The 19,076-nt window shown below is 42.3% G+C and overlaps 1 protein-coding gene across 1 annotated transcript in view; it reads left to right on the forward strand.

Annotated features, from left to right (window-relative positions):
- The window catches only part of LOC307227896 (protein diaphanous homolog 3-like), a gene marked incomplete at its 5' end in the record, with an annotated part of 362,969 nt that overhangs the window by 115,108 nt on the left and 228,785 nt on the right, over positions 1-19,076 (forward strand). Inside the window, 4 exons of the mRNA XM_079997337.1 lie at positions 7,736-7,810; positions 7,899-7,968; positions 15,152-15,288; positions 16,616-16,721. Of these exons, the coding sequence (XP_079853463.1) occupies positions 7,736-7,810; positions 7,899-7,968; positions 15,152-15,288; positions 16,616-16,721 (388 nt within the window). The remainder of the gene's footprint in view (positions 1-7,735; positions 7,811-7,898; positions 7,969-15,151; positions 15,289-16,615; positions 16,722-19,076) is intronic.

Below are 19,076 nucleotides of genomic sequence, written 5' to 3' on the forward strand. Positions count from 1 at the left end.
TATTTTTCTTCGCCTGCCATTTCTGACATTTTTTGTATAAAGCGCTTCCAAAACATGGCTACTAGAGGGGACGGCAAATTAGTTTGGATATCATTTAAATTGTTGATTTGTGCTCTATCTTCCTCTCCGGACATACTTTTGGAACCTGATGTCATTGTTTGAATATTCACAAAGAGTGGAAAATTTGTGGAGAACCGACACTTAAACGTATGATAGAATAATGTAATTTGCCTGTAGAATAAGCCCCAAATGACGTATTCTTAAGAGACATATTTACTGCTTCCACACAAAACAATATTGGCTTTGAGTTTTTAGTATATATGTATATAGGCTGTCGAAACGGTGCTCTTATTACAGCTACTTTAAGATGGCTCCCACTACAAGAAAGAGATGAGTTTCGGTTTATTTATCTTTTCAAACTTCCCGGTTCCAAAGCATGGCATCTTAGCCAAGTATAGCAGTCTTTAACATTAACAGTACATGTATTTTGAGCGAGTTCAAAATATGTATTTTTTTGTTCGTATGTTTTGGTGGCACTATAATAGTTGACGTTGGCATTTTGTGCCAGGCCAGAATGGCATGTTGTATTCGGATGGTCCTCACTTTTACAAGCCTCTTAAAAAACGGATGCAGTACTGGCCGTGTACTAGAGCGACTACACAGAGAGTGAACAACCCAGCACTGGCTTCCCATGTGTGCCATGACGTCAAGGCCTCGCTCCCTCACGTCCCCAGGCGGCCGCACTGTATTCACTTAACCGTCCACTCTGCGGATGACATTTCAGAGTTAATGTTTTATTTCTGGTTCATAACCGCTGTAGCAGTGCACGACAAGCCGCCGCTGCCTCTCGAGACTCGGGTAGGAGTCAAGCTACCTTAGCCGTGAAGTTAGCCAGATAAGGCGCCTCATTTTTCTCTTTGATTTATGACTGTTTTTGTTTCCCAGGGAACGGGATGATGAATTTGTTTTCCTCTCCAATTCTCTCTCTCGCGCTCTCTCTCGCTCTGTGTTGTCTCTGCTCTACAACGCTGCGTTGCCTCCGAACAATTGTGGATGGTAATGGTCAAGTTCCCACTTAACCTCCTCAAAACCCCTCCCTGGACATGGATTGCTGATATTACAGTTAGTATTAAGGAAGGTAATCCTAAGGTACATAATCAGTCGAAAAGATTCCAGGTCTGTGTGTGCCAACCGGTAATGGCCGTTAAATACATCCACCAGTCCGCAGTCACAATGACAACTTGGCAGTTGTCATTGAAGGTTGTGTTTAGTGAGTGGTAGCACGGACTAAATGAATACAATATTATCTTAATAACAAATAAATCACAAATCACAATCACAAATAAAGATATATGAAGTCAGTAATGTCAGTTGATGCCCTGTCCTTTTTTGGCAGAAAAGGTGGAAACCCGAAGGGCGTTCAGCAAGAGAATGAATGTCATTGGGGGAATAAAAAGCCAACAGCGAGCATCGAGCATCGAGCATCGCCTTCTGATTGCGTTGGAAGCAGGGATGCTTTTATCAGCTTTATTTGTTCGGTTGTATTGTAGATGGTTCCACTAGTACAATACAAAATAATGCAAACTTCTGGTGAAAGTGCTCATGAGAAACAAATATGATGCTTTTGTGTTCGGACCAACAATTTTATTTGAGGGAAATATATTGTACCAGTGCAGATGAATACTTTCGGGGTTCGCCGTTCCTATTCTAAAATAATCGATTTGAACTCCATGGATCTGTTCCTTCTTAATGGGCATTATTTGTGCGGTTGATCCATCCCCTGGCATCTGTCTCCTGATTCGGCTCTCAGTTACAGCAGGCCAATGTTTGTTGCGCGGCCCCGCCTACAAACCAAACCACATTGATTGAGCGGGGTCTCATCACCCCCCCGAGCCACCAGCCCCTGCCCCCCTGGATGGATTTATCGCCGCATCCTTACTTTCCTCCCTCTTGTAGAGGAGATTTATCTCAAGGTGTTGCTCTGCCCCCACCCTTCTGCTTGAAGGCTTCGAGAGCCGGGCTTGTGTCGCCATTATCCACTCGGTCTTCTCCCCGCCCTCGTTTCCTCAGGTGTCTGTCGAGGGAAGATGTCGCCGCCACTTGTCGCAACCGGAACCTCGCCAGCGCAGCCCTGTTATTTTCAGCCGCAATAATTTCATCCATGGATCAACTGATTATTTTTTTTTTAACGTCCCCTTCCCCCACCCCCTGCTCTCTGTCTCACCTACCGTACTGATGATGAAAAACTAGCAGGCTGTCACCGCTGAGCTATGCATTTCAATGAAGCTCTTGTAGAGACCCCCGCCCTGACTGCTCAATATCCAGAATGGCCTGGGCCGTGGCCCTGTGCGAAGCGTGGACCAAATTGAATTTTCTCTGAGTTGCCGGCCTCATTCCTCAGCTTCCCATGGCAGCAGCCGTTTCCCCATCTCCATCAGCCGTGGCCATGACGGACTTTGTCAGGCTCTCTCATTTCCCTGACCCTGTCACAACCTGCGCTATACACACACACACACACACACACACACGCACACACGCGCACACACAAACACACATGCACCTGCATACACAGCACTCCATGGAGCATGCTTTGATACTTCATTGTGAGTGTCAGCCATTTCAAAAAATGAAATAAAATCTCCCCCTTTTTAGGAGGCTGAGAAATGATGTTGTATTGAGGTTATGTGTCTACCTTTAGGGTTTATTGAAGGGTCTAAATTTCAGCTTTGTCTACTTTTCCTTCAGTTCTTTTTTTTTTGTGTTGTATATTCAGTTCCTGCATGCATTCCTGTTAATGTTGCTCTGCGGAATTCCTGTTATTGTGGCGGTGCGCCCAATTTGATGACCTTGTTGTCATTTGACAATAAATTGGTTAAAGCGGCAATGGAATGTAACAGAATATGTTACGTCGAGAGATAAAAGCCTTTTCAAAGATAAAATGCTTTTTTTCTTTCCTTTTAATTTATATTTGTGTTGATTCCGGCTTTTTGTCTGGCTCACCTTCAACTCCAGTTGATAGCTGCAGTCTTAAATCTGCCACCACAGCCATGGAGTGGCTTTCAATTTTGAAGGGCACTCAACATCCTCTGTAAAGTGGATTTGACCGCAGATTGCCAACAGCATAAGGCTTTGTTACAGAAAGAATACTCAACAGATCCAAAGTAATGACAGAATGTTTTATTTTCCTCAAGACAATGATGCTTGTGTGCAAATCAGGCCGCTAATGAAAGAAACACCTCAGTGTCCTTCCTGCACTCGGTGCTTTAATAATTGCTGATTTCTGGATGTGTAAATTGATGGACCACATTGCATGTTGAAAAAGTGCATTTGATTCATCTTGATGTCAAAATTGTTATATTGGAATATGGTTGATTAAACAGAGGGCATAATTGGCGCATGTATTTGTGTTTGCCCTCTAGCCCTCGACTTGTTTTATACAGAAATCTAAAATGTCACTTTTCTCTAGTAGACAGCTATGACAGATACATTTAGTCATGACATATGCAAACCCCCTCTGCCTCCACCACAAGTGTGTGCACACACACACACACAGATGCCCACACACTTCTTTCCAACACGTCTAATTCAGATAACAGCTTTCCATTTAATTTTGTCACCTTGACAATTCCGGTTGAAATCATTATTCTATGCTAGAAGCCATGCGGCTTGTTGATTAGACAAGTACAAACATAAAATGCTAATTTAGAATGACATTCTTAATTCTGTGCTCAGAGTCTCGGTTTCTTTCTTATTTTCTCTATCCACCCATTTTTCTCTCTCACTCACTAAGTGTCTTCACTTGCAGCGTCTTTTCTCTTTTGGTGTTTTCTGCATTCACAAACATAATCTTGCAAAACATTTCTTCAATTCATGTCCGAGATTCTATCCCACATGGTCCTCTCTGAACACATGCAGAGCTCCTTCATAGTAACCACTCACATCCTCTTAAAGGAATTTAATCTATATTAAGCACAAGCTTCGCAATCACTATCATCACAGCAAACAAAGCAACCAGTCTGAACTTGAGATGCTAGATCTTAAAAAGACTTGTAAAGGCAGCATCCTTGCATTATTTTTTTTTTTCTGCTTCAGGGCGTAAGAATCACTTGAAAATGTTTAACTGGAAAGTATAGCATCGCCCGACCTACCTGTTTAACGACCGTTTGGACTTACGACCAGCTCTCTGACCAGTCTGTATTTTACGCTGTGTACAAAACAGCGGTGTATATCCTGCGTGCGCCGCGTCTCAGCGTCAAGCATCTCATCACCGCACATCACCGTTCTCAGTCTGTCTCGTTCCAGCAGTCAGTCAGTATTCACTAGACTAGCGTTCGCAAACTCCAAGACTGAAATAACGGTAAGGGGGCGGGTCCCTGCTTATTAACCAATTTGCTTAACCACCTGTTCGTAGGTACAAAACTCGGTCGTTAAGTGAGGAGTGCTTGTATAAATTTAGGAATGCAATGAATAACGTGGAGACGCAACTTAATCACTTGACCACACGCGCCACCGCGTCCAAATGCTTCTTTTACTTCCTTGCAGTTGCACAGATACGTCCATCCTCTTGGTGTGCGCAAGTGAATGAGCTCTGTCTGTGCGCTCTGCTGCTGCGTCGCCATTCTCTATATATTTGTCTATTAGTTATCGATGTAGTTGGATACTGCTCTCATACCTGTTCTTGCCTACTTTGTTTTGCCTTTCAAAAGGGAGATGATTTATTCATCTCCCTTTTTAAGTACAAATACATTTATATGTATGTTTTTACACACAGTGAAACAAACCCACACAATATGTTGGTCCTAATCTTTTCATATGGTTCTTTTAATCACGGGCTAAAATCAGATCTCTCTGTTCCAACTAAGGATCTTTGGGAAGACCCATGGCATGCAGAGCAGCTCAGAGGTTGGATCCCCTTAAAGCTTATATAGGGGAGCAACGTGAGCCTGTTTTATTCCTCATGGGAGCAATACTGAAATGTCACCAGTTTCTTACAAATATTAGTTCCATAGGAATCTAATATTTTCCTCTGACCCCATACTCCCTGACTCCACGTGTTGGATATTTGACCACCCCTATAATTGTTTTCCTTTCTTTCTGGAAACGCTACACATATAAAGCAATATCAGGGGCTGTATTCACAAGGTACCATCTTACCACACAGAGTTCTTCCTAAATGGCTTGTTAATGTGGTAAACCTTGAGATTATATTCTTAACAAAGCTAATATTTTCCACTTTTTTTTAAGCTGGCACTTTTGAACAACCGCCATTTATTGTATGTGTTCCTTTACGTACTTATTTTCATGGTTGGTTTTGAGATCTGCCTTTCCCGGCAAGAATGCAACAATTCACACGCAAGCACTTTAAGGCAGCCACGGTGAATTTGAAGCGTAGGTAGTTGTGGTTATTCTCAACATTCACAAACAAAGAATAACCCCCTCTGAGGAAATATCCCCACCACCTCAAGTGACCAGGATCGATCAGAAGGCAAATGTTCGCTAAAAGAGCAAAACATGGGTAAACCCGTAAAAAATGTAATATAATGAAATAAATGTTGGAGTTTAAAATAGAATTCACAGACAGTTTTATGAATTGCTACAGTCACTAAGTTTCCTCCTTAGACCGATTCACAAAGCTGTTGTTTTTCTAAGGACTGGACATAAATCTTCTACTCAGGACAGGGTATGCTTAGCTGCGATTGATGACATTGCGTTTCACGAACGTCCTGACTCACAATACCCGTGGTGATTGGTCGATCAGGGATCAGCCTGTGTCAGAGAATTCATCATCAAAACAGCCTGAGACATAAATCATATTGCCATATTCAAATAAAGGTTTTCTAATGAAGATGTGAGCGTTTCTTGTGTTGTACATGAAAGCAAGGATAAAATGCTGACTTGTCACATTTTTGTTAGGCTAATTGTCAGCCTCTGCACCTGGCTGAATTATCAGTTGATAAGCAGAGGTGGGAGATGGCCTGACTCTATATTGCTCTGCAAATGAAAATGAAAAAGCTATCTGGGTGAAAAAGTAATACCAAATACTGCTCACACTTGTTGCCCAACTTGTCCATGAGACCAGGACAGTTATTAAAGGCAGATTTGCAGTCTGCGTCACTTCCTAAATGAAGAAAGTAGGATGGGGACATAATAGGCTGTATGCTTTCATGTAGATGCGGCTCTACCAATTCTGTCCAGAATTAGGAGGAAATGTGAAAAATGTTTGTATTCTCAGCGGTTGCAGTCAAGCGCAGAGAATGCTGAATTTGAGCAACAAACTTATACCACGGGCAATTAGACTGCATTTCAATTATATTAGGCAACAGTGTCACCTAAATGTCCTTAGCATCTAATGTCCTCACCCCAAAATTAGCATAATCTATCTCTACGTTCCTGAACATTGCTATATTTGTCATTTCAAATCTTCTTTACATGTTTTTAGTAATGTATCACTAAGGCCTCTCAGCTACCCCCTATTCCTTCTCACATTTTGGACATAAAATTCTTCATGAACTACCCTTATACCAAATACTTAGTGTTAGAGCAGTGGTTTATGCACCCTCTCACATCGAGACACAAAACGTTAGTTCCTGTAGTTTTTGGGGCCCGATCGCTTTATCTTTTATTATCTCTTACTTCGCACTCATTTTTGTTTTTCACTCACCTTTTCATGGCTGCATTAGTATCAGTGCACATCCTCCTGATTACATGGATTGCAGAAGCCAGTATGTTGACATTGTGGCAAAATCATAAATTTGTCATGATAATGTACAGGTACTCCTCACTTCACAACCTACCTGTTTAATGACCAGTCTGTATTGTACGCTGCGTACAATAGTACGGCATGCATGGTGTCTCAGCGTCAAGCATCCCATCACGCATCATCCTTTATATCCTATACATACACGATATATACCATATACACTATATATATATATATATATATATATACATACACACTTTATATACTATGTATACTTGTACATAGTACAAGTACATAGTACTTGTACTTGTACACTTGCCTGTAGGTCAGGGGTTCCCAACCTTTTTATTATCACGGACACATAATGTTCACAGAAGAGAGTGACTGATGAAGTCTCCCCGTAACGCACGGGGCTTTCATTCAAAAAGGAAATGGAGGAAAATAAATACATCTACAATAAAAACAGCCTTTATTAGCCTTGTTTGGAGAAATGGGGAACAGGGACGCGCAGCGGAGCGGCGATCGCTCCGATCGCGCAGCGGAGCAGGGATCGCTTCTGTAAAATAATGGGGGTGCCAGTGATTGTATCAGGGTGGGCGGCCACCCTGAACAGGCCACCCCCGCCCGCCTTCTCACAGCCCGGTGGCAATGCCCCGCGGCCTGGCACCGGTCCGAGGCTCGGTGGTTGGGAACCTCTGCTTTAGGGGACACTTCCTTTGACTCAAGAATACACGTGTGATGGTGCATCCACAGACGTTGTCAATGCCAAATGTAATGAGCGGTATTTAACCTCTGTTAGACTTTGTGAATTTTTCTCCATTGAAGAGCCCTTTCTTAAAACTTCTGGAAAGTACAACAATTTATTAATTTTTTTTTCTTCAAGGCTCTCTCTCTTCTATGTTTCTGTACTTCCATTGAATCCCCATCATGTTTGAAGCCTGTGGTGATGTCACGGTGTTGACAGTTGTCTGTTGTCTTTGTTATTCTTTTCAAATTGATCTTACATTTGGCATTTCTTTGCTTTCATCACAACAGTTGGGTGCAGAGCTTTGGACATGAGGGCCTTGGACTTCTGCTGGACATATTGGAGAAGCTGTTGCTTAAAAAACAGTGAGTACACACTAGCTCACACATACTCTCACTTTCACACTGTGTTTGTTTTCTACTTCTGTTTTCATTTACTCTGTTGTTTTTCCAGCCAGGAGAAGATTGACAGGAGGAACCAACACAAAGTTGTCCAGTGTCTCAAAGCCTCCATGAATAACAAGGTAAATAAATACGTGGTTTTATGTGTAGAACCACTGTGATAGTGATCAACTGAGGCAAATTCAACTGCCTCAATTTACCCCAGGTACTCTTGCCTTTTAAATTCTACAAACTATGGCTTTTGCCTGTGATTGAACTTCTATTTGAAGATGTAAAAAAGGAGGTTGTTTAAAAATCGTTTTCAAAGTGTGAGTTTGTTGATATTGAACCTGAATATAAAAAGACTGTTGCTTGCCTGTGACACCTGGAATTTCAGACAAAGAGTGTCACCACAGTCATCGGATGTTTCAAAATGGGAAATCAAGGTGTGAAGCACTGTTAAATTATCGTTAGATTAAAAGGAGAGCGAAAGGGGGAATCATTTCTAAGCGCCGCAGAGCTTCTGACATGTACATCAGAAGCTTCCAGGTGAAGGCCAGGGGAAGCAACTGAGCCCACGCATAATGTCATGCGAGCTCAGTTCTGTGACGCCATATGGGTTTGTTTTCATCATCATCAAAAAAAAAAAAGTATCGCCAAGTGTATGTCCACCTACTGAAGCCCTGTCTGCACGCAGAGCTTGTTGCTATTTAGTGTAACATTTGTTCTTTCCACTTTTCCCACAAATGGCTGTGGGTGCACGCAACTCCTTAAACCGCTATAGGCTATCTCCATGGCTTTCGCAGCGAATTAAATTCCTGAATCCAATGCTTTACCACAGTCATTCCAGTCTTATCCCATTCCTTATGCTGTTCAAAAGATCTTGTCAAATCTACCCAAAGTCAAAGGAATGCCCCACTTGGTCAAGTGCAACATTTTAAAAACTGATGATGCTTTCTTCATGTATTTGACCTTGTTTGGACTTGCTTAATTGTTGCAACGATGTGGCCATCGTGGAGTCCAAAGCTTTGTATGCAAAAGAATAATTGTCAAGTGCTGTCTGTTGTTTTTTTTTTTGTGCACTTATCAATCGGAGAGGCACGAGGCTCAGACAAATTAGATGAATTCCGAACTCACAACCTTAACTCCACTTCCAAGTCTGTCCTGCGTTTAAATGTAGTTTCACTTTTATTTTGCAATCTGAACTCTTTTAGTATTGACAAGTTCGCCCCAAATGATGACAGACCGCTGACGAGGGCAATTCATAGAGATTTGATATTGAATTCCTTGCTAGATGTACTCAACTCCCCCGCTGCCGACATCTTGAATGTGAATCTGTCTGTATTTAGCTTTTTAATGAGTTTGTTTGTAATTCTAGCAACACAGTCCATTAAAGCTCCCATACTTATGAAAGGTCACAGAAGGGCAATGCCATTACAATTATAGTCTAACATAATTTATCACAACCCCTCGGGAACGGCGGTCATTCAGGAGACGTAAATGTTTGGTTGAATGAAGCATGAATGGACATGCATGAAGACTGTTACTAAATCAATCCAAGCTGTTTATAGAAACAATACAACCTTGAATTAATACAGTTCCCATACACTTATAAGCTGAAGCCTGTAGGACTGAACTATTCAAATCAAATCAAATTCAAACCGACATCACAATGTAATAGAACGCAATTTAAAAATCGCAATGACGGGGGGGGGGGGGGGGGGAGGGGGGAGATAATTTGATGGGGTGCCCGCGAGCGAGCGGCAGAACAGTGTGTTTTTATTTTATTTTACGTCTCATTTTTGGAATGAAAAAAGTGCGTATGGAATCAACCCGCGCATAACGAGGACACTGAGGAGGACAACGTCACTCTCTAACCCCCTCCGCTTAATTGATTGCGATTGTTTTAACCAAGCCTCCATGCCGCCACTCGGTGAGACCAGGTGCTCCGCCATGTGCTGCTGCCATAGCCCGGAAGGAGCCTCTTCCAGAACACTGCGTCCTTTTTTTTATATGTTATTTTTTTATTTAATGAGCATAAAGTCCCTGAGCACAAGGAATGGCGCACGGACAAAGCTCATTCACTTGCGCGCACAAAGAGGGTGCATGTGTATGTATGCGTGCAACATAAAAAAAAAAAAGAATTCTGCTGAAACGCTGCATATTTTTTTCCGAATATTTCAGATTCAAACAATTACAAGGCCTGAAGTTTCATCAATCAGTCAATATTCTGCTGTAATCAAAGGTTTTTCTTTTCACAATTCAATAGTTCATTCATCCCATTTCATCATAAGACGTAGGCCTGGCCTACAGGAAAGAGCGGTTTATGTGATGACTGTATCCAATGTTGTGTTGTCAAACTATGGAAAGATTTATTGCTTGTGTTTCGTTAATAATACAGAAGATAAGGAACTTAAAAAAAAAAAAAGAAATACTAGATCGCAATTGCAATATTGTTCTCCCAAATCATTCAGCCTGAGAAGCCTATGCACAAACCTTGTCTTTACTAGAGCTTTGTCAGGTGTGGCTATTGAACAGAGCTTGTAACAAACAAGGAAACATCCAAATATCCAATACTCTTAGTATGATTCATGAACTCCAGAAAGCAGCCACATCAGAATCAGAGAAGTGAAGAAGACTGGATGCAGCCATTTTCCCTTTCTCACAACACACACTACATCATACTCACAAATTATTATGTTATTATTCCCTCCTTTTTTAGCTTGTATCTTAACTTGCAGCTTGTATATTGGCCTCCCTCCCCATACTCGCTGTCAGAATTAGACAGAAATTCGACTTCAGTTTCCTCTCTTCCCGTGCTCTGAGCGTAGAGCAGCTCCAGAGGGGATAGTGTTTTACCATGTGTAGCCAAATCCCGCAAGGAGACAGGTATTCAGCAGCGCTAACACACAGTGCACTGCAAGGTCTCGTGTAATCCCGCGTCTCAACAGGCGCCAGGCGCCAGCGTTTACCCATAGGCCTCTGTGTCAGCCAAGACCTTTCCCTCGCTCCCAGGGCATCTTGAGATGTCTGGTACCCACCCTGCCAAAAAGACAGGTGTTCTCTGCCAGCTGTCTGTGCCGGCTTCTCTCTGTCAGATGCAGAGAGGCGTGCGTCCTCCTGCTGGTTGCCGTGGCCTGATGGAGAAAATACTGGAAAACAAAACAATCATGAAACTAAAGATTTACTATACGTCGCTGCATCATTTCAAGAAAAGCTGCCTTTCAATAGTAGTTTTTGCAGATGTTAAAGCAGATAATAATAAGTGAATTGCATTCGAAAACATAATTTTTAAATGAAAATTGAAAATCTTGTGAATTTAAATGACATTGAATGGCTTCAATGACAAACACAAAAATGCCTTGTTCAGTTGCAAGTCAATTATCATGCTACATAATTGACCTTTTGTCACCAACTATTGTTGTTGACATTCTTATTGATAATAGGTGAGGGTCCATGTTTTCTATAAATATAGGTAGCATAGGCACAAGTTTTTCATTCCTGAATGTAATGTGGCAGAAAATTGTACAATACTCTGTTAGAATTAACCCTAACTCTAACCGTTAATGGCAACCAAACTGCTCCTGAAAAGAAAGCTCAGCTGAAATGCTAAACATTATGAGGGCAGAAGACGAGGAAGAGACAAAAGACAAAAAATACAGAACTTACAACAAAGGGAGTTCAGTCTTATCTTAAAATCAGTCATCAGTCAAAGAATGTGGGTCCCACCACCGAGTATGTTCATGAGTTCTCCATGTGTGGTTCTCTCTGTCAAGCATGGAAAAATCTGTCATGATCTTGGTTTTCTTTGGTGGTGCCAGAGGTGGTGATCTTTACCATGTCCATGGCAATCTCAACCAGTACAGCTATCATAGCATACTTCATAGGCCATTCCATCAGCATTACCACTAATTGGACAGTCCTTCATTTGTCAGCAATTGACAGATCCCAAAGACACGTCAAAGCTAGGCAGGAACTATCTGGGGAAGAGGGAAACTGAAGGACAACTCTAACTAATGGCCTTGCCTGCCCAGTATCCAAACCTTAATCCTATAGAATTTGTATGGTATGAACTGTACCGAGGAGTCAAAGCAAAGTACACTACATCTCTGGGAATTGCTGCAGAAGAGCATGGAAGGCACGGTGGGTGATTTCCTGCTGAAATCGTTAACTCAATGCCTTGTCTGTTCTTAATAAGGCAAAGGGTGGCTATTTTGAGAGACGGTTAAAACAAAACTGTTATGATCATTGCTTTGTTACTCGTTTGAACTCATGTTTTGTTGTGTACATATGTTTTGAATATTTCACATTGATATACTATGAGCATACCATGAAGACACATGATAAAACATGTGCTTTTCAGTATTTATTATGTAGTATTTAATATGAACACTTTGGATGAGTATGATTTATGTGAGTATCAAATATCCAAGTTTCATTCATTGAATACTAAGCTATATCATTGTCAGTCTGCTTGACATGTTGGCGATTAAGCTACTAATTGTAAAGATGGAAACAAATTGATAGATTTCAAACCTGCCACAAGTGTCAAACCAGCGTGATGTGTTTGTGAAATGTCTCTGATCAGGCACAGCATCATTTAGTTATTTAGAACATACTGAATGATCCTCACCATCGTTTCGCGCCTGAATGGCTTTTCTGGAGTCTTCAGATAGATTAGATATGATAAAATGGCTGTGCCCCTGTCCTTGCCAGATATACTGTAGTTTCAAACACACTCTGCTCGTTATACACAGGTTTATCACTCATCCAAATGCCACCCTCAAATAGGACCTGCAGGTCACATTTGCATGTTTGAAATGTTCCTCAGGCCATTTGTTTTTTGTTTTTTGCTTTGGCCTTTTTTGGTTGAAGATCAGACTTCATATTGCTCCTTTTACTCCTACTCCAGATGCTACATTGTTGCTTGTCATACTTTCTATACCTACCTAATTTATGACAATAACACTCTAAAGCAGAACATTCAAATGGCAGCGTTTCTAAGATAAATAAAAACATATTTCATTATCCACTTGACAGATTTGCACATTTCCAAATATATCCAAATCCTCTCTTCAATTGCAGCCACACCTATAGTCAGAGGACAGAGGTGAACAATCGTTCAACAGTCACTCAATTTGAGAGGTCCTGTATTATTCATCGGTTTTGTTGCAAGAGAGGAACCATATTTTAATAAGTAGCCTTGTTTTCAAAGTGCCAATGCTCTATTCCATACAGATGAACCATTCTTCAGTTATTGTGGCAATTGTGTTTGCATGTATCTTTGGTATTTTTCATCACTTAATGTTGAGATTGAATAGGATTTTATAGTACCTTTTACAGAAAAAAAAGAATCCACATAATTTTGACCAGGTTTAAATGACATTATAATTTGTTCTATATTGTTTTACATTTCTTACACTTTGAGGTGCGATTTGCTGTTGAATCCATTAAGAAATAAATTGAACTGGAAATTACAAGAATTACCTGCCGGCCTGTGCTCCCCTTATTCACATGTTGGTGCCATGGAGGGGCTATTTAAGTTGAGCTTTAAGTTGGAATTTTTAATCCCTTGGGCCTGAGTTTACCAAGATAACAGACCTGACGTGGTGGCAACAAGCTGGCTTGACAGTTAGCGGTGAACAACTTTCCCTTTGTGTAGATTGTTTATTTTACTACGTATAACGTTGTTTTGAACTACTCTGTATATTTGATGTTATGTAAACATGGGGCTACTGACACAAATTTAAGTTTTCCGTGTTTCCGTGGGACGCAGCCTGCTGTGTTTCCTGCCATCTTTCCTGCTGTCTCTCAACTCGATTCAATCTTGGAGCGCTTTCTTATCCACCTGAATCAGAGAGCGCGGGCAGCAGCCTTTACCAACGATGGCTTTCAGAGAATTTGATTTGAGCACACTCTGCTACATGGATGGGCACTCGGCGCTCGCGGCAGGTGGGGCGTCTGGTCGGCTGCGGTGGGGCGGGCCTCGCCCTTACGTGGGCCATGGATGGGCATGGGGGTCCCGCCAGCTCACCAGCAGGGCGGGCGGTTCGGATGGGGTGTGGGTCTGTTGGTGCGGGGCCTGGATCCGGAACCGCGGTCCGTGCCTGCACTTAGGGATGGGTGGGTGCAGGGTCTCCTCGTGCTCCCTGGGGCGGGCGTTGCTTCACGGCCCTCCGGCTTCTCTGGGGACTCGGGGATCTTCTGTAGCCGCAGGGCGGGGTGCTTGGGGCTTTCCTGTAGTTGTAGGGTGTCTATGTGGCTGTGGAGCTCGGGGGGGCGCCACAACATAACACTGACCTTATACACCAGAACCAACTGGGATAAGTCGTTTACATTCACCAGCAAACACACACACACACATACACACACATACACACACACACACACACACACAGACATACACACACCACCATACCTGCTTCCAGTGCACCGCAGCACCCTCCTGGTTGCATCCCTCTCCTTTCCTCCCTCATTTACTCCCATAAATATGACAGGAAGAGACCACGTGACCAGTTGTAGTTCCAGTTTTAATGGACCGGATTAACTGTTTTTCAATACATGTTGTCGTCCAATGTTTATGTTCTTGTGTAAATGTTGTTTGTTTCTATGTTTATTTGTCTCACCTGTGGTGATTCTCCCCCTCTTGGAGTATTGATTAGTTGTTTATAGACCCAAACATGATAAACAGTTCAACAAAGAGGAGGGTTGGTGGTGGTTCTCTATAACCAAAAATGGTGCTCAGGTCTTAGTTAGTTATTGCAGCAGTTCTTGATGATTTAAGAATTAATAAAGAGTTGCATTGCAGGTTGAGAACTTTAACTCCAGTTGCAGATTAACTCTAAGGATTTTCTGAACCGTCAATGGACTAAATTAATGGGAAATTCACCTTGGAAACCGGAGCCGTTCAAAAAGTGGGCGGTCACTGTTGAGCTCTATATACCTGGGCAGCCTGTCCTCTAAAGTCTATGTGAAGGAAACACTGCAGTCTTTTAATCTACAAACCTTGAATATAAGATTATAAAACATTCAGTGACATTCTTTTGTTATTAGTAAGTCGCTTTTCTGATATTCTGTACAATTTTATCCATAACGATACGAGAAAATAAACAGTAGAAATACAAGTTTATATCTTATAAACCTCATACAGCGTTTTTTTTCCAAAGGCAAGAGACGGTACAAAATGCATTATTGGAAAAAATACAAGTGATGTTACATGTTGGTGATCTAAAACTGCATTTAATTTTCCTCATTATATCATATTATATCATTACCTGGTTCTTGTTGTAAAATTGACATTGATTGAGTGTTTTTTGTCTATTTCAGTATGGCTTAGAGCGTATCCTTGGAGAGGAGAAGAGCCTGTCCTTGTTGGCAAGGGCCATTGAGCCAACCCAGCCTGCCATGATGACAGATGTGGTCAAGCTGCTGTCAGCCATCTGCATTGTGGGCGAAGAGAACATGTATGTCCTCTCCTCCGTCACGCCACCCACACACCTGCAATCATTTAATCCATTTTCCTCTGTTAATAGCAGAGGCCGTGTTTTCCTTTGATTTTTACTCAACATGAGCTCACAATTATTTTGGATAGATGTGCTGGTAATGTGGAAAAGCATACGTTTTCCCTTTCTGTGTACTGCATAACTAATACTGCAGGCTATGCAGTCTTAATTCCAAGCTCTCTGGGGTGAGGAACCTATTTCCTGTTTAAGGTTATATAAATGATTACATATATGCCAGCATGACAGATTATTTGTGGCAGTTTTGCCTACCACATGCCACCCAAGTGGCGTTTTCAGGGACCTCCAGCACAGAGACACAGACGACGGGGTTGTAGACACACCAGTTTATTGTAGAGAGTGGGCTAGTTGGAATAACACCAGGAGCAGATGGAGATGTGTCATGTCAAGGGCTTCTATCCTGAGTGTTTGTGGGGATGGGGGTTTTACCTGTTGCTACTTTGATCCTGGGCTCCCAATTACCTAGACCCAGGTCAGGTGTGGCTGCTCAAACCACACCATCCCCACACCACACCATTATGACTATTCAAGGGCCATGATAAGTCTGTTGACCAGAGGTTTGCCACCCCTGCTCTAGAGCAAGTACAAGTATTTTTGAGTTAGTGACAGTGAGTATAAGCCACTTTTCCACATAGGCACAGGAACTAACTGAGGAATCAACGTCTGGAACCTTCTCAAACAGGAGCTTTGTATTCCTTAAAAAATGTCTGGATTGTTTGCTTATCTCACCTAGGCACTGTGTAGATCAGGAGGGGGTGGTGTGAAACTCGCGACTAATTCAATGTGTTATTTGGTCTCATCGGTCGCAGTCTTTCGGGCTCTGGATTTCCATTTTCTTTTTTAAAACTAAATAGTTTGAAGAAGCGAGCTTTAGGAACAAGCAGTGAGTGTTCAATTATTGCGTTGCTTGCAGCCGCCATAGTTAAGTACAGCAAAGGTCGGAGTTCATAAGTACTAAGTTCCTGGTTCCTGAAATTGTACTTGTGGGGGAAATAGGGACATTAAATATAATTTAGGGTCAGACGTGTCAACGGGAATATCACGATTTGAACATATGTGTTGTCAGGACACACATTGTCAGGGCAGAGTGCAGATGGATTGAACAAATCATATCCCTTTTAAGATAGAGCTAAAGCAGACCTGCTCATTTTAATATCAAATTTACCATCCTCAGCTGAGTGTTCTATTTCCTATTTTGGGGTAGAATTTTCCAGAATGGGTCATGAGACAAATGCCATTTTGTCTTGCTCTATTTCAATTTCTCATTCAGTCTGGAGAAGGTCCTTGAAGCCATGACCACAGCAGGAGAACAACGAGCCATTGAGAGGTTCGCCCCTGTCGTACAAGGACTCCAAGATCGCTCCGTTCAATTACAGGTGAGTGCGAGGTAGAGGCTCAGCTGTCGGCGCTCAGTTGTCCCCCGCTAAAACTCCACAAAAGTCACTCAGAAGTGCAAATTACATCCCAACAAGATTTATATTTTTACATTTTCCAGATGATGGCCTCAGTGTGTCTCCGATCCGACTCCGCTGTCTTTTTTTGTACAATTCAGCAGTTCTGTGTATTGATGTTGTTGTTAATATTTTCTTTTCTGTATTTGTAAACCCAATGGTAAAAACTGCTGGAATCTGTTGGTGTCAAACCAACAACCTTGTCTTCAATTACTTTGTAAAACGGCCCCACCGACCTGGGAGAACCACAAGGAGTGGAAAATGTAAGAGCGTGTGGGTGACGGTAACCCAATTAAGACAAGACACTCAGAGCCGGTACCGCAATGTAATTGCCTTCTCCGGTGATGCCTTCGGCACCTAGGCTATACAGCTGGAGCTTCCTGTGCCATTACATTACAGGGACGTTGGAGGCCACAGAAACTCATTATAGGAATTACATGTGGAGCTGTGATTATTATCACACAATTGCCAACACACCGTTGCTTTGTCCACTTTGCAATTTGTGTCGCATGTGTGTGCAGCGAGGACATCTGGAATTTTAACAGGCAAGCAGACAAATCTGAATTCTACACGTGCACCCACACAGTGTTGCCTTTTTTTTTGTATGTATTATTATTGTTGATATAATTAGTGTGTTAGTTAGTGAGTGTGAGTTGAATTCCGTCCGTGACAAACGTTGACAGACTGAGAACTGTGGGGAACCTCTGAATATTTATAGAGGGGTGGGGCGTAGGGAGGGAGCGTGCCAGAGAAAAAGCAGGGGATTTAGCAACAAATTGGGAAAGGAAGAGAACTAAAAAAAACTAAATAAAAAGGAAACCGAGAGATTGAAAGTCAGGAGGCGGTGAGCTCCACGTATTATTGCCTTTCAAACAGCCTTTCCACAAACAGACTTGTGGTCATTTAACTACGGCCTTTGTGCCGGCTGGCTTGGAGGCCACAGCTTGTGTTTATTGATGCATGGCGCAGCGTATTTCCCACTTGCTAATGGCCAGCTCTGATCCCGTTTAACCCCATGTATTATTAAGATACAGCTACTGCTACCTTCCTGCGCTAGTGTGTGGCTAGGGGCTTTTCCCCCTTTTTTCCACCATTCGTTTTTTGTCTCCCGTGGCAGCCTTTGGCTGAGGGGGAGTGTGTGTTTGGACAATAAATACAGTGTACACCCACCGGGGACTGCCAAGCACAAATACTCCTGAATGTTCTCTTGAGGTGGTGGAAGCGCTTGCCCCGTGCACTTCCTCACGTGTGTGAAACCGAGGCTGAGAGACAGCATTTTTATTCTTAAAAAAGCCTAGGCATCAACAGATATTCACAAGGATTAGATTTGATTGGAGCAATTCACAGCTTCATCTTCGGACGTCATGCCAGTGCTGTGGAACAAAACAATTTTATTGGAGAGTAACAAACGCTACACCCTCTTACCATCTGGCAAACCTGGTCTTGAACTGTTTTAACTATGCCCCCATTTCTCAGTCGCGCTCTCTTTGCTACATTGCACAAGTGCTTTTCTGTTGCACTCTCTAGATCACTTCACCCTACATTGAGCCTACCTATTTGTTGCCACGTATTCAGTTTTATATGTATTTATATATATATCAATATTTTTGATGTGGTAGTCTCTGCCCACTGGTAGGGGTTTAGGGAGGGAGACGGAGTCTTTCTGGCAGTGGGGCGCCGCCATGGTGTGAGTTTTTTATTGAAGGCAAGAAGAGAAAGGCTCACTGGCCAAACAATAAATAATGAGCAATAATAATCAGTCTGGGCGCCGGAGTTACCTGTTATAATAGCCAACTATCAGTTCAATACTAAGGTGCCACTTGGATGACAGATAATTACTAAGCTTTGAATGCCACGGCACGAGAAAAAAAATAAGAGCTTGCTATCAAAATGACAATGAACCTTGAGACATAACAACATCCTTCCTCCTCCGCAGCGTTGCCATGCCCTCATTTCACACATGAGTGGATCGCCTTACTTTATCAATAATATATATATTTTTTATTTTTCTCTGTCTTTTTGTTAGCCCGGCTAGTTGAATAGCCACAGAATTCGGCAGTCCTTGCGCACCGAACCAAACCAAACCAAACTCGCAGTGGGACCAAGAACAGCTTCCAAAAGATTGCCCTGAAATTGACTGCGCGTTGGTTTCTGTGTGTTTAGGTCTGAGGTTGTCACATTAATATTAAAGTCAACTCCTCATGTTGGCGACCGCAGAGAATAGACCTGCATTAGTTCTGGTCCTCTGCTTCCTCAGGGACATTCATACTTAGTAATTCG

Source organism: Zeus faber, assembly GCF_960531495.2.
Source record: "Zeus faber genome assembly, chromosome: 3".
Taxonomy (NCBI): domain Eukaryota; kingdom Metazoa; phylum Chordata; class Actinopteri; order Zeiformes; family Zeidae; genus Zeus; species Zeus faber.